Genomic DNA, 14022 nt, shown 5'->3' on the forward strand with positions numbered 1-14022 from the left:
CTTAGCGAAAGAGATAACTCATCACTATGTTGCTTTTAGTTCAAATCAATTCGTTCCTACTCTCTATTCGAATCAGCTTATCACTAGTTTCTCTTTGAATCAACTTATCAACAGTTTCTCTTTGAATCAACTTATCATTAGTTTCTCTTTGAATCAACTTATCATTAGTTTCTCTTTGAATCAACTTATCAACAGTTTCTCTTTTAATCAACTTATCATTAGTTTCTCTTTGAATCAACTTATCAACAGTTTCTCTTTGAATCAACTTATCAACAGTTTCTCTTTGAATCAACTTATCAACAGTTTCTCTTTAAACCGCTTATCATCATTAGTTTCTCTTTGACTCAGCTACCATTAGTTTCTCTTTGACTCAGCTACCATTAGTTTCTCTTTGACACAGCTTTTCATTATTTTCCCTTTTACACGCCCTATTATTAGTTTCTATTTGGCTCAGTTTAACATTCATTTCTCATTGACTCAGCTTATTGGTTTCTTTGGTACTCATCTTACCAATAGCTTCTCTTTGAATCAGCTTGTCATTAGTTTCTCTTTGATACAGCTTATTATTAGTTTCTCTTTAACTCCGTTTATCAATAGTTTCTCTTTTACACAGCTTATCATTAGTTTCTATTTGGCTCAGATTGTCATTAGTGTCACTCAGTACTTTGATTCAGGAAAAATCTATCATCTAGTGCTAGTTTTGGTTAAAGTACTCATGCTTTTCTCATCGCACTATCTTTTCACTATCGTTCATATAAACTAACAGAGCAGCATGGTGTGTGAACTGCCTTACAGAGCTCAATAATAAATTTCAAAGTCTTTTCAAATGAGCAGCTCGGTTCAGCCATAATATCAACTGGTATTTGACTGTTGGTTGAGATGCAAGGCTAGTTGTGATCAACATCTACGGAATTGGTTTTTTCATTTCATCATATTTGCTGTTAATAAATCCTGAGAAACTCAAGAAATGCGCATTTGCATGAATTAAGGGTAATTGCTCTCATGGATGCGTTCCGTTCATGGAGTGTTGAACATAAACACGCTGGCAGCTATTTGATAAAAACAGTCGTCCTGGATGATGCCAGCTTATAGCTAATTAGCATTGATGCATTTTTATGTATTAATGAAAGTAAGTATTTACTTTGTTAAAGGTTGACTTGCAACAAAATTCACATTACAGTTATTTGATATGAAAAGATTTACCATGTCGTACTCTGTTGTGTTGTAGGTGCAAAATATATGGGAATGTGATTACAAGCTCTTAAAAGCTCAAAAACGAACAGTTAATCGCAGCCACACGAGACCGCCGTAGTTTGGATTCTCTTCCCAAAATGGCTCAAATTTGATGTAGTCGTGGTAGATGGTTTCTGTTTACACTTTCATGCAACCTTATTCGTCAAAATATTTTCACAAATATACTTCACGCATTCAATAAAACCATGTCTTTTGTTCTTACACGTCTATTTCATCGTCATTGTAATGCTGTCACTTTTAGTACTGATATCTTATAACTTACCGTACAAATCCGTTAAACTTTTTAACCTTACCTCGAAGGAGTGCATATCATTGTCTAATAATCATGACGAGCCTGTTGGTCACCTGTGATAATCGAAAAGTGCTGCAAAAATTATTTTCGAAGTAATCGGTCACATGATCAGATTACGACTTGACAATAAGTTCAAGCCGAAACAAAACTATAAAGTAGCAAACATCTATATTTGATACAGGGTCTTCGGTAAAACCTGAAGTGTTTGTCATAAACTTGTGCTACGATAAGTTTATATTGAGCTTTTTATTGGCTTTTAAATTCACGTTAGAACATCACGTGACAAGACAATGACCAAACTGTCATGGCTACGTCAGAGAAATAAAGAGATTCCAATCTACGGCGGCTTTTCGTTTTTGAGCTTTTAAGAGCTTGTAATCACATTTCCACATATTTTGCTCCTACAACACAACAGAGTAAGACATGGTGAATCTTTTGATACCAAATAACTGTAATGTGGATTTTGTTGCAAGTCAACCTTTAAAGGCCTACTTGCAACAAAATTAATATTACAGTTATTTGGTATCAAAAGGTTCACCGTGTCTTTCTCTGCTGTGTTTTACATTAGGTGCAAAATATGTGGAAATGCGATTACAAGCTCTTAAAAGCTCAAAAACGAACAGTTAATTGCAGCCATCACAAAAACTTTGTAGGTTGGAATTCCTTTATTTCGATGACGTACCCAACTCGAGGCGGTTATTGTTTTGACACGTGATGTTCTCACGTATATTGAAAGGCCAATAAAAGGCTCAATATAAAACGTCTCATAGCACTAGTTTATGACCAACACTTCGGGTTCTACTGGAAAGCCCGATCAAATATAGATGCTCACTACTTTACAGTTTCGTTTCAGCTTGGTCTAATCATCTAGTTGTATTCTGATCATGTGACCCATACTTCTTGCCAAATGTCGCGAACAATTTCTGCAGCATCTTTCGACTATCACAGGTGGCCAACATGTTTATCAGAGGATGACATGCACTCCCTGGAGCTAAAGTTAAAAAATTAAACTAATTTTTAGGCTAGGTTTGAGATATCAGTGCTCAAAATGACAGCATTGCAATGATGATGGAACAGACACATAAGGACAATAGACATGGTTTTATTGAATGCGTGAAGTATATTTGTGAAAATATTTTGACGATTGAGGTTGCATGAAAGTGTAAAAAGAAATACATCGTGTTCAATTACATCCCATTTGAGCTGTTTTGGAGGGGGATTCTTACCTATGGCGTTTTCGTGATGGCTGCGATTAGCTGTTCGCTTTTAAGAGCTTGTAATCACGTTTCCACATATTTTGCACCTACAACACAGCAGAGTAAGATATGGTGAACCTTTTGAAACCTAATAACTGCAATGTGAATTTTATTGCAAGTCAACCTTTAATGTGTAAAAAAGGAAGGTTGATGGGTAGATAAATAATTAGTTTAACTTTTGAATATAAATGGTGGTTTGAGAATTTCGCAAATTATAGATTAGCTGCCAGACCAGAGATAAGAGCAATCCACATGAGATGAATATAGGACTAGAGCATTTTAAGGCTTCATAGTGAATTGAAAATTGTTTAAAATTGTTGTATACTGCAGTTTTACAGTTTAAAACAATGCAGGCTGATCGAGACCACACAAGCCATTATTAAAATATTCTACATCTTGATTGCAGTGTTGGAGAGTGAAGAGTCGACCTCAAGGGCGGAAGAAATCGGAGGGATGTTCAAGGTCATCTCTAAGTCACAAAAAAACTCTATAGATGACAATGACCACTCAAGAGCACTCTTCAGTCCCACCAGAGACTGGTCTTCTGATGAGGTGCGGGTGCCGCCGTACCTTCTCACATTATGGTCCTGTGACTAGCTATTAAGCAGATGCATCTGATATTCAGTCACATGGCTTTCTATCTGTCATATGACTTTCTGTCAGTCACATGATTTTCTGTTTGCCATATGACTTTCTGTCAGCCACATGATTTTCTGCCTACCACATGGCTTTCTGCCTGCCACCTAGCTTTCTGTCTGCCACATAGCCTTTTGTTTACTACATAGCTTTCTGTCCGCCACATGGCCATGCCACATGACCTCCAAGGCTTCTGATGGCCTCATGTGTTATGGAATATGAGCAAAAAATTGCATGACTACATCTTGAACGGTTGTATATTCTGCTGTATGATCACGAGAACTCTTGTACTATCATGTGACCTTTGCTACTGTCTCATGGCATCCTGTACCATCATACTACTTGGTCTACTGTCACAAGACCTCCTCTACCTTCATATGATTTTCGGCACGTTTGCGTGACCTCCTTTTCTGAATGTTACAGTTTTCCATCTGTTGAATAACCACTTGTCACCTTCAAATCTTTCAGATAGTTTTATGTGACAAAAAATCATTTATAAATCATTGCCCAGTTGAAGTATTTTAGCGAAACTGACAGCTTTGTATGGCAGCGTAACTGTTATATATGTCACCAACCATTACTGTGTCTCTCCATATCGCACAGGTGAAGGCGCTGATCAAGGACTGCTTCGTTACAGGCGAATGGGAGTCTTCCAAGGACGCACAGAAGCTTCTGGAGGAAGATGGTTCGTCTCTTGTTTCTCATACTCAAACCTTGTAAACTTCTGTATAATGTTTTCATGTCCTCCCAGTCCAGATATCTAGAAAGGTTGTTTGTTTTTATAATTTATTATTTAGAGTTTTGATGAGCGCGCTTCATTTGCTCATTTTGGGTTTGATAACAAGCTTAAAAGCCTTTAACACAGTTTGCAAGTAATTCTCATGTAATAATCATAAGTTGATTGGTTAATAATTGTGTTACCCTTGAGTAATTAAATGTAGGTTTATTACTATCTCATGAAGTTACATCTATCAATGTGTATGTTTGGTTGCTTACATCTATCAGAGTGTGTGTTTTGTTGGTTACATCTATCATTGTGTATGTTTGATTGGTTACATCTATCAATGTGTATGTTTGGTTGGTTACATCTATCAATGTGTATGTTTGGTTGGTTACATCTATCAATGTGTATGTTTGGTTGGTTACATCTATCAATGTGTATGTTTGGTTGGTTACATCTATCATTGTGTATGTTTGGTTGGTTACATCTATCAATGTGTGTGTTTTGTTGGTTACATCTATCAATGTGTATGTTTGGTTGGTTACATCTATCAATGTGTATGTTTGATTGGTTATATCTATCAATGTGTATGTACGGTTGGTTAACAGATGAACTGTATGGAGACTTTGAAGATCTCGAGCAAAAGTCAGGTTCATCAGATGATGGAAGTGGAGGCAGCGAGGCAGAGGAAGGAGGTGATGATCAGAAAGAATCTACAGAAGGTAAAACTTTAAAAGGATCTCATATGAGATATGAGGATATGAATTCATATGAGTTCTTTATGGAGCTCATATCATATCCCTATGGGGTGCCTCCCATTGGAGCTCATATCTCTGTGAAAAGTTTGTCTTCTCGCTTTCATTTTGTGTTGCTCTCCGGAGAACAATGCATATTTCGGAACACGAAAGTTTAAACTCGAGAGACCATTGTTAATGTGAAATAGTCACATTAAAAATGTGGTCATTTCACATTAAACTGTAAAAGGTGAAAAAAACTGAAAAAGGTGAAAAAAACTGAAAAAGGTGAAAAAAACTGAAAAAGGTGAAAAAAACTGAAAAAGGGAGCTATGAAGTTCTTTTATATTATTCAATCAACATGGACCCAAACTATGCAAAGGAGACTTGCAGGTATATGCACTAGTTTACACTCCTCATGATGTTGTAACCCATTGGAGATTATCATCAGTAACCAGTGATTACTAGTTCTGGTGAACTTGACTGGAGTTAAGGTGGCCAGTTTTTACTGAGCAAACTTCTCTAATGAATATGAAAACCAGTGAACAGGATGTAGCACAATTCAGTGGTGTGATCTGTCATTCATGAAAGTGGTAGGTGCAGACAACTTTATGATGTGCACTAATTCTATTTATTTTATTTCACTTTACTATTAATTTCCAAAAGTTAAATCTGAATCGGTGAGTAACATAATTTTTGTCACTCACGAGTGACAGCGGAGGATAGCGAGTCAATTTTTTATCAGTTACAATCTTGCTGTCACTTCAAATGCCAATTATATCGCATTACGCAGGTCAGAACTGAATAGTTGTAATGAGGTTTCTTTTACCAGAGTTATTCTTTCTCGCATAGATCCCAAAGCAGCAAACATAATTTTTTTCTATCGATTATGAGTTTATACAACAAAATATTGTGACATTTTCTCACAAAGCTGAGATAAAATTGTGCCTTTAGCCAGATAACTACTTTGTTTTGACATTTACTAAAACTGCAATCGCTTGTCCATTTATAGACAACATTTTCCCTTCATAGCAAATTGTTGCTGAGACCAACAGACAAATCATTTGGTCGCAGGTTGGATATAGGCTATCCAATAATAATTCATTAGAAGCATTTTATTTATGAAACTTTTGTGGCTTGGCTGCTTTCACTCCTCTCGTATTGCGGTATATGGCAGGTTTTTGAAATCTCCACATACCTTTTGGTGTTTCAAAGTATTGAAGCAGCTGTCCTGCTGCAGTACTAGTATGAGGTACTAATATATATATCTAGTATACCCCTGTTGTGGCTGCAGGAAATAACCAGAAGAGTCGTAAACTCACCAAAGAAGACAGAAAGAAGAAGATAGAGGCCAAGAGGTTGGCAAAGAAGCAGAGGGTTAAGGATATGTTTGATGCCGAGTATGACAAGGCTACACAAGGTGATGGGACTGAGAATAGATTTGATGCTAGGAAAGCTGAGTTGGAGATTCAGGCTAAGGTATGTTTTTGAAGTCTTTAAGAATTGGAAAGGAAATCATGTTCAGTCAAGCATTGCTGCTAGCTTGTAGCAAGAACCCGAGGGCTGGTGGTGATCTGTGTTATGAAATATAAGTATCGTAGAACGGAAATATGCTGTTTGTTGAATATAAAAACTAGGAACGAGTGCTGCCAGCGAGGAAGCTGCCTCGAGGCAACAAACCTTAATCTTCAGCTGTAAATAACCGACTGTGGCATCCAGACAGAAGTGTTTTATTCGTTTCCCTTGTTTAGGAGAATGATTTTAATGCATTAATATCCAGCAAGATGCGGTATAAGTTGTTTTATTTGTGAAGGAAGATAGCCACTGGTTCTATTTGTGAAGGAAGATAGCCACTGATGTGTAGATATTAAGGCTGTGCATCTCCCAGCAAGTCTGGGAGTTATTCTCACTTTCGCTAATATAAAGATGGTCAATGCGAAAGCTGGTATTGTTTTTCTTTGTAATCAAAATCTAATCCCTCTTGTCAAATTTGCAAAATATTGACTGGCTTCTCAGAATCAATGAGTTGATAGTTAATCGCATGTAGCACGCTCTGTTACTGTAGCTAGTCGACCTTAGGAGGCAGATTGATGTCATCGCACATTTTTTACTCTACTTTCAGCTGAACCGGTCGGAGTTTGAAGGAATGGACGATGAACTGAGGGTCCAGTACGAGGGCTACAGAGCAGGACTTTATGTCCGAATCGAAATCCATGGTTTGCCTTGCGAGTTTGTAAATAACTTTGACCCATCAGTTCCCATGATTCTCGGTGGAATGACCAGCAATGAGTCTGTGATTGGCTGCGTTCAAGTGAGTTGTCTTTCCCGTAGGCTTAAGAAATCTTCGAAAACTTACATTAACGTTTTAGAATATGCAATCATTTTCTAATGACTACTTATACCTTGAAGTGCCTCTGTTTGCTGCATAGCATGATCACACTGGTTCAGTCTTTCTGCTATCTTTCCTATCACTGGTGTAGGTAAGCCAATGAAATTACGTAACATTTTTATCTTTTATTTTGTACTCTGATCAAGTTACTAGTCCTGTGCACTGTGTAAGATCGTCCTGAGTAATCAGTATATGGAGAATTATCCAGTGAATTGATAGGGCTCCTAGTGGTGTAGTTGTAATGTGCTTGCTTTTGATTCTGATGCCCTGGGTTTGATTCTTGTGCGAGGCATTCTTTTTTCCCAATGCCACTTAGAGTGGCTTCGGGCGAGCGGACTCTGCTCTTATTATAGTACTAGATGAATGCCCAGCGTTGCTCGGGTAATCAAAAAGTTTTTGCTCAGAAAATTTATTTTATTTAGCGTATATCAAAAGTTACCGTTCTAACTTTCAAACTTCATATCATGAGAAAAGTGTTTTGTGCAGTTCAGATAACTTGAGAGAAAAAATAAAACAACTGCTAAGGTTTTCAAATAAATAACTTTGAAATTTGATATCATCAAAAAGGTGTTTTGTTGAAATAATTTGAGAGAAAAACAAAATAACTATAAAGGTGTTTTAATGTAAATGTAAAATTATTAGCAAGTGATGTTTTGCTACGACTACAATGAAAAATAATTTGGTATACAATAATATGATTTTAATTCGCTTCAGTGTTGGCATCGTGAAGCAAAAATATCCTAAAGCGGTATAGACACCCATAGTAATTATCTAGTGCAAACACCCCTGGTAAAAATCATCAAAACTTTATATGCGTATTGTACATATTAAAAATTATTAACCAAACAATATGTTAACCTTAGCAACTATAGTTACCAACAGTAACTTTAGTGTATTTAGTGGTTATCGAGATTTTTGTTCAGTTGATGTCCATATCAGAATAATTGCGAGATAGCTTTAGTAGGCCTGTCTTAGTTTTATAATTCTCGAGAATAAATTGTGACCGTGTAGTGTATTGTGATTGACTGACTTTTTCATTGTCATACGTTCGGCTTCCTACCAAATGCTTCAAGAGTTGTACTTCCTAGTTCTCATGAAACTTAAACTTTCTCCTTTCACAAGTATTTCAATGTCGTGCTCTCATGAGTCAATCAATCTCATTTTCTGCATTATATATTCTCTTTCAGGCACGATTCAAGAAACATCGGTGGTATAGTAAGATATTAAAGACTAAGGACCCAATCATATTTAGCCTTGGTTGGAGGCGCTTTCAGTCCATTCCACTCTACACGATACAGGATCACAACGGTCGTAATAGACATCTAAAATATACTCCGGAGCATATGCATTGCAATGCTATCTTTTGGGGTTCGTATCTCCTTCTTCGTATCTGTTCACTGTTTTCCAGAAATTTCTGCATGCACGGAATATGTCTACTTATGGTCACTGCCTAATCAAGGTTATTGGGACCAGCAGTGACCACAAAATGTGGACACAATGAGGAACATTCACCTTTTATTCTTAACACAGATTAGCTGTAATTTATGTTTGCCAGTCGGTTGGTGCTAAAAATATGCCCACATAATCAAATCTTTTGGTTCATCAGGTTGCTTTACTTGAGAGAGCTGGTCTAAACCAGTTTGCCTGTTCATTTTGTGATGGCCAAAAAACGCTGCAGCAAAATCATGTGACTGAAACTGTTTTTGCAAATAACCTTCACCCATGTAGCCTTTGAGAAGCAAGGAATCTAGCCATGTTTATTTTTTAAATCTACATGTAGATTTTACTTTATGATTGTTGCAGTCTATTAATAAACTTTTTTATTGGTTTGAATCGGCGTCAAATTATGTTGATCTCACTCACCTCCTCTCATCCTTTCACGCATGAGAGGGAAAATATCGGTGACGCAATGAGGGTGCGAAAATGAGATGTGAAGTAGCTTTTAACGCAGGCTATCAACGCATTTCTTTATTTGCATGGATCGGTGTTGAGCTCATGTTTTTTTCCCCTTTAGCTCTCAGTAGTACTAGTGTTCAATAAAAATTGCCCAAAGTCAATTGGTCTATAATTAGTGAAATCTCTGGGATAAAAAAATCAAGTTTTTTCGCACTGCGAAACTACACTCAGGATGAGCTCTAAACATATTGACTCGGCTCAAGCAGATATTTGTTTCCTTTTATTTAAGCACAGATATGATAGGCTGATTAGTTAACTACTCACCAATCAGAATCGTTCTTGTGCGCTTTTAGAAACTAAAGCCGCGCCGTATGCAAATGCTAATTCATACTACGCGGCTCGTGGTTCACCAAGAGTTAAACTGTAAAAGATGTAAGAAAATTAGTCCTTTGTTTCGTGTAGCAAGGTTTATTTTCTACACTCGAAAGAAGCTCACTTCTTGTCGCCATTAAAGTTCTGAGCTACTCAACTAAGTGTTCCGTACTCTCTCAGGTCCATCTACTCCTCAGAATACAGGGCTGCTCTGTCTTCAGAGCTACTCCACTGATCAGAAGGGATTTAGAGTCTGCGCTACTGGAGTCGTCCTCTCTTTGGATAAATCTATGACTATTATGAAGAAGTTGAAGCTGATAGGTTACCCTATGAAAGCACACAAAAAGACAGCATTTATAAAGGTAGAGCTAGCTTTTTTAACCATCGTGATGCACAGATTAATCAAATGGATGCATCGCTTGCAAAGCTTTTTAAAAACCCTGCCCGTCCTTGTCAATGTGTGTCCCTGGGCAATTCTTCAAAAAATAGGACATTTTGAAACTTTTGTTAAATATATCTAAATCTGCTCATGGTCAAATGATATTTAATAAATCATGTGAAAACAGACCCAACAACGCAACAAATGTCGCCAAAACTTTTTACAGTTCTTCTGGACTAAAACCATCAAATTTCTTACAATTTTAACCTCTGAAAATGTTTTGTTGTATCGTCATATTCATCAAGCACCCATTCATCATCGTTTTTTTACACAAAATCATCGGCCAAATTATAGCTAGTATCACATAATTCTTCCTCTGCATCGCAATCATCTATGACATACCAACAAATTGGAGTTGTATCAAATTTTTCGGTGATCCCATCCATAGAGTTATCACTCCAGGGGGAGATAACTCTATGATCCCGTCCTACTGAAATTGTTATAATAACGAAAGAAGTTGGTAAAGATATTCGAAAATAGTAAAAAATGTAAGTAAAATCTTCGGTCTAGCACCCTATGTCGGAATTCATTTGATTGGTTTGTGTTGGTGCTTGGAAACAGCATTTGTAAACAGACCGGCCGGTATACCGGCTGCCAGGGTGTAAAGGTTTAAAACATAGTCTGTGGCATAAAACTGCGTAAGACATAATTTCTCTCTTTCTCATGTATTTTTACTGTAAATGTTGATATGTACAAAACTATTTTTGGCAATAATAATATTAAACCTCCTGGTGAACCCCACAGCAAATGCTTGCGTCTTTACTACCAGGACATGTTTAGCAGTCAGCTGGAGGTAGCCAAGTTTGAAGGGGCGAAGATCAAGACAGTCAGTGGCATACGAGGCCAGGTGAAGAAGGCCTTGCGTTCACCAGAGGGAGCCTTTCGAGCGACGTTTGAAGACAGCATATTGATGAGCGGTTAGTACTCAATTTCAATGACTCGTATATCATGCGTTGTATAACTACCTTGATACACTCATTTGTCCTTAACTTGTAGACATCGTGTTCCTGAAGGCGTGGTATCAGGTAGAGTTGCCTAAGTTCTATAACCCTGTTACAAACCTGCTATTGCCTGCGGCCAGTCGGAGTAGCTGGCAAGGTATGAAGACTTTGGGTAGGTTAAGAAAGGAGAAGGGAACCAAGGCTCCATTTTCTGAAGACTCTCAGTATCAAAAGGTAGGCTCAAGGGATGAGGCATTATTTAGCAGCGTGGTTGCAGTCATCACTACTGTATGGGTACACTATGGCTTGCTGGCTGTATCACTATTGTATGGGTACACTATGGCTTTCTGGATGTATCACTATTGTAAGGGTACACTATGACTTGATGGCTGTATCACTGTTGTATGGGTACATTATGGCTTACTGGATGTCTCACTATCGTACGATTACACTATGGTTTGCTGGCTGCATAACTATTGTATGGGTACAGTATTGCTTGCTGGCTGTATCACTATAATTGTATGTGTACACTATGGTTTGCTGGTTATATCACTATTGTATGGGTACACTGGCTTGCTGACTCATTATTGTGCGGGGACACTATGGTTCTATGACTGTATTATCATTGTATTTATATGCTATGGCTATCTGACTGTATCATTATTGTATGGGTGCATTATAGCTTGCTGACTGTATCATTATTGTATGGGTATGTTAGGGCTTGCTGTTGTGAATTGTTGTTAACGATTTTTGTTATTGTGGTAACTAATTTTGGTTGGTTAGAGGATCTTACCAACGGCTGTTTTATTGCTACCATGACAACCAGGATGCTAGCATGCTCCATACATTACCATCATTTTGTACAGTTTCTTGCATTCATACAACTTTTTTGTCTGATTTGTCACCATGGTACTTTTTGTAGCCATTTTTTTAAAACTTTTTTATTTGGAGCAGAAATGTACGATACTGTGAAAAAATAAATAATGGGTAACTGTGAAAGTCAGGCGTGTGGTTATGAATCTATGCACTCTGTTAGGAGCCCGAGCGGAAAAAACATCACCTAAAGCCGCTAACAGTGCCAAGAAAACTCCAAAAGGAGCTGCCATTCGCCTACAAGCCAAAAGTACGAGGCAAATGGGAGGATCCCGCCCTAAGTAAACGCATAGCAGTCATCAGAGATGCTCAAGAGAAAAAGAGGGAACAACTCCTCAACCAGTTGAGAACTATACAAACTGCCAAGGAAATAAAGGCGAGAGAAGATCAGCACCAGAGACAACAGCAGTTTAGGTCAGTCTTTGGTTCTTGTAGATAATATTTACGAGCTTTGGTTGACTATGGGAATGCCTGCAAACGAGTGCTGTGGCAATCCCAATCACTCTCATTTTTAAGATAGCTATTGAATGGTGACAACCTTGGTAAACATCATATAAAAATGGTCTGTAGTTAAAAAAACCTGAGCCACAATGTTAGAAAATGTTCGGCACCAACTAGATCTGACTAGAACCTAAGGTTGTTCTACTCTCGAAGGGCCTTGGAGACTTAATGCCTTGAGTTTGACCAATTTTCACAAAACAATCAGATGACATGTTCGATCGCAACCTGTCACGCCTGTTGCATTAACGAAAAGGACTGTTGTAAAAGTAAAAAACGGATTTCAATTAATTTAGTCCAATAATACCAATATTAATAACAGATTCAAAGAAAAATCGCTCATACAAATAATCACTTTAAGATTAATACTAGTTTAGTTGAATATCATGTGTAATGTTTTGGAACTAGCATGATGCGTGGAACACAGATTTCTGAGCCTTCATTATTTGTATTATCACTTGCAGCTCTTTGTAATTTTAGCATGTGTTCATTTCGTAGTCAATAATGCTGGTTTCCCGGATGCCTATTCATTGGTATATGTAGGTAACAATCAGGTACCTATTAACTGATATATGTAGGTAACTATCAGGTACCTATTAACTGATATATGTAGGTAACTATCAGGTACCTATTAACTGATATATGTAGGTAACAATCAGGTACCTATTAACTGATATATGTAGGTAACAATCAGGTACCTATTAACTGATATATGTAGGTAACAATCAGGTACCTATTAACTGATATATGTAGGTAACAATCAGGTACCTATTAACTGTTATATGTAGGTAACAATCGGGTACCTATTAACTGATATATGTAGGTAACAATCAGGTACCTATTAACTGATATACAGACGGTTCCCAACCTACGAACGAGTTACGTTCCGAGCGATTGTTCGTAAGGTGAATTTGTTCGTAAGTTGCTTCAGTGCTATATTTTGTATTATAATTTATGTTTAAGGCCTATATAAGTATATTGAAGGTTTATATAAGTATGTTTAAGGCTTGTATAAGTAACCTGTATTGGTTTGTACTGAAAATTTTTTTTAATGAAATGGAGATAATACTTTGGTAGACGCCGGGCCATGACACTGCATTTCTTATAATTATGTCTTGTCATTTTTGTTGTAACAATCAGGTACTTATCAACTGATATATGTAGGTAACCTGTAAACATTGATGTTGCAGGAAGAAGAAAAGGGCAGAGGAGGCAGACAAGAATAAGGTACGTCAGAAGATGAGAAAGGATCTGTACATGAAACTTGGAAAGATAAAGGAGAAAGTCAACAAGAAGATGAACTACAATGAGGCAGATGATTGAATCGTAACATTCGGTTACGCATTCACCATTCATGGCTATATATATCATGTGACCTTCGTACCATCTGTGTCTACATGTCATGTGATTTTCATACCAGTTAGCTGCAGTATATGCCATGTGCTCATGTTCTCTCAGTCTATTCGTATCACGCGCTTGAGTTTATTGAGGAATTGAGAAACAATTGTAACACCACTCGACAGCCATGCTTAATCATGGCTGCCACAAGATTCGGCAGAGTTGAATATTGATTGGGTGAAATGAGGCTATGAAGTACTCTTCTGTTAAATATGAGTGCTGGGCAAATCAGTTCTTTGAAGAGGAGAAAATTGTGGTAGCTTCTGCTAGAAGTTGCCTTCTCTTCACTAGATAGCTTCAATATAGCTGAAGACTTCTTATAG

At 37.3% G+C, this 14022-nt stretch overlaps 1 protein-coding gene across 2 annotated transcripts in view; it reads left to right on the plus strand.

Annotated features, from left to right (window-relative positions):
* Positions 1 to 14021, plus strand: part of LOC137389818 (ribosome biogenesis protein BMS1 homolog) — a 32362-nt gene extending 18341 nt beyond the window's left edge. For both annotated transcript variants that reach the window (XM_068075934.1, XM_068075935.1), the window contains exons 11-21: positions 3209 to 3354; positions 4042 to 4123; positions 4768 to 4881; positions 6188 to 6372; positions 7016 to 7204; positions 8470 to 8650; positions 9731 to 9912; positions 10759 to 10906; positions 10986 to 11164; positions 11967 to 12217; positions 13492 to 14021. In XM_068075934.1, coding sequence (XP_067932035.1) covers positions 3209 to 3354; positions 4042 to 4123; positions 4768 to 4881; positions 6188 to 6372; positions 7016 to 7204; positions 8470 to 8650; positions 9731 to 9912; positions 10759 to 10906; positions 10986 to 11164; positions 11967 to 12217; positions 13492 to 13624 — 1790 coding nt within the window. In that variant the 3' untranslated portion in view covers positions 13625 to 14021. The remainder of the gene's footprint in view (positions 1 to 3208; positions 3355 to 4041; positions 4124 to 4767; positions 4882 to 6187; positions 6373 to 7015; positions 7205 to 8469; positions 8651 to 9730; positions 9913 to 10758; positions 10907 to 10985; positions 11165 to 11966; positions 12218 to 13491) is intronic.
* The last annotated feature ends 1 nt before the right edge of the window (position 14022 follows it).

Source organism: Watersipora subatra, chromosome 3 (genome assembly GCF_963576615.1).
Source record: "Watersipora subatra chromosome 3, tzWatSuba1.1, whole genome shotgun sequence".
NCBI lineage: Eukaryota > Metazoa > Bryozoa > Gymnolaemata > Cheilostomatida > Watersiporidae > Watersipora > Watersipora subatra.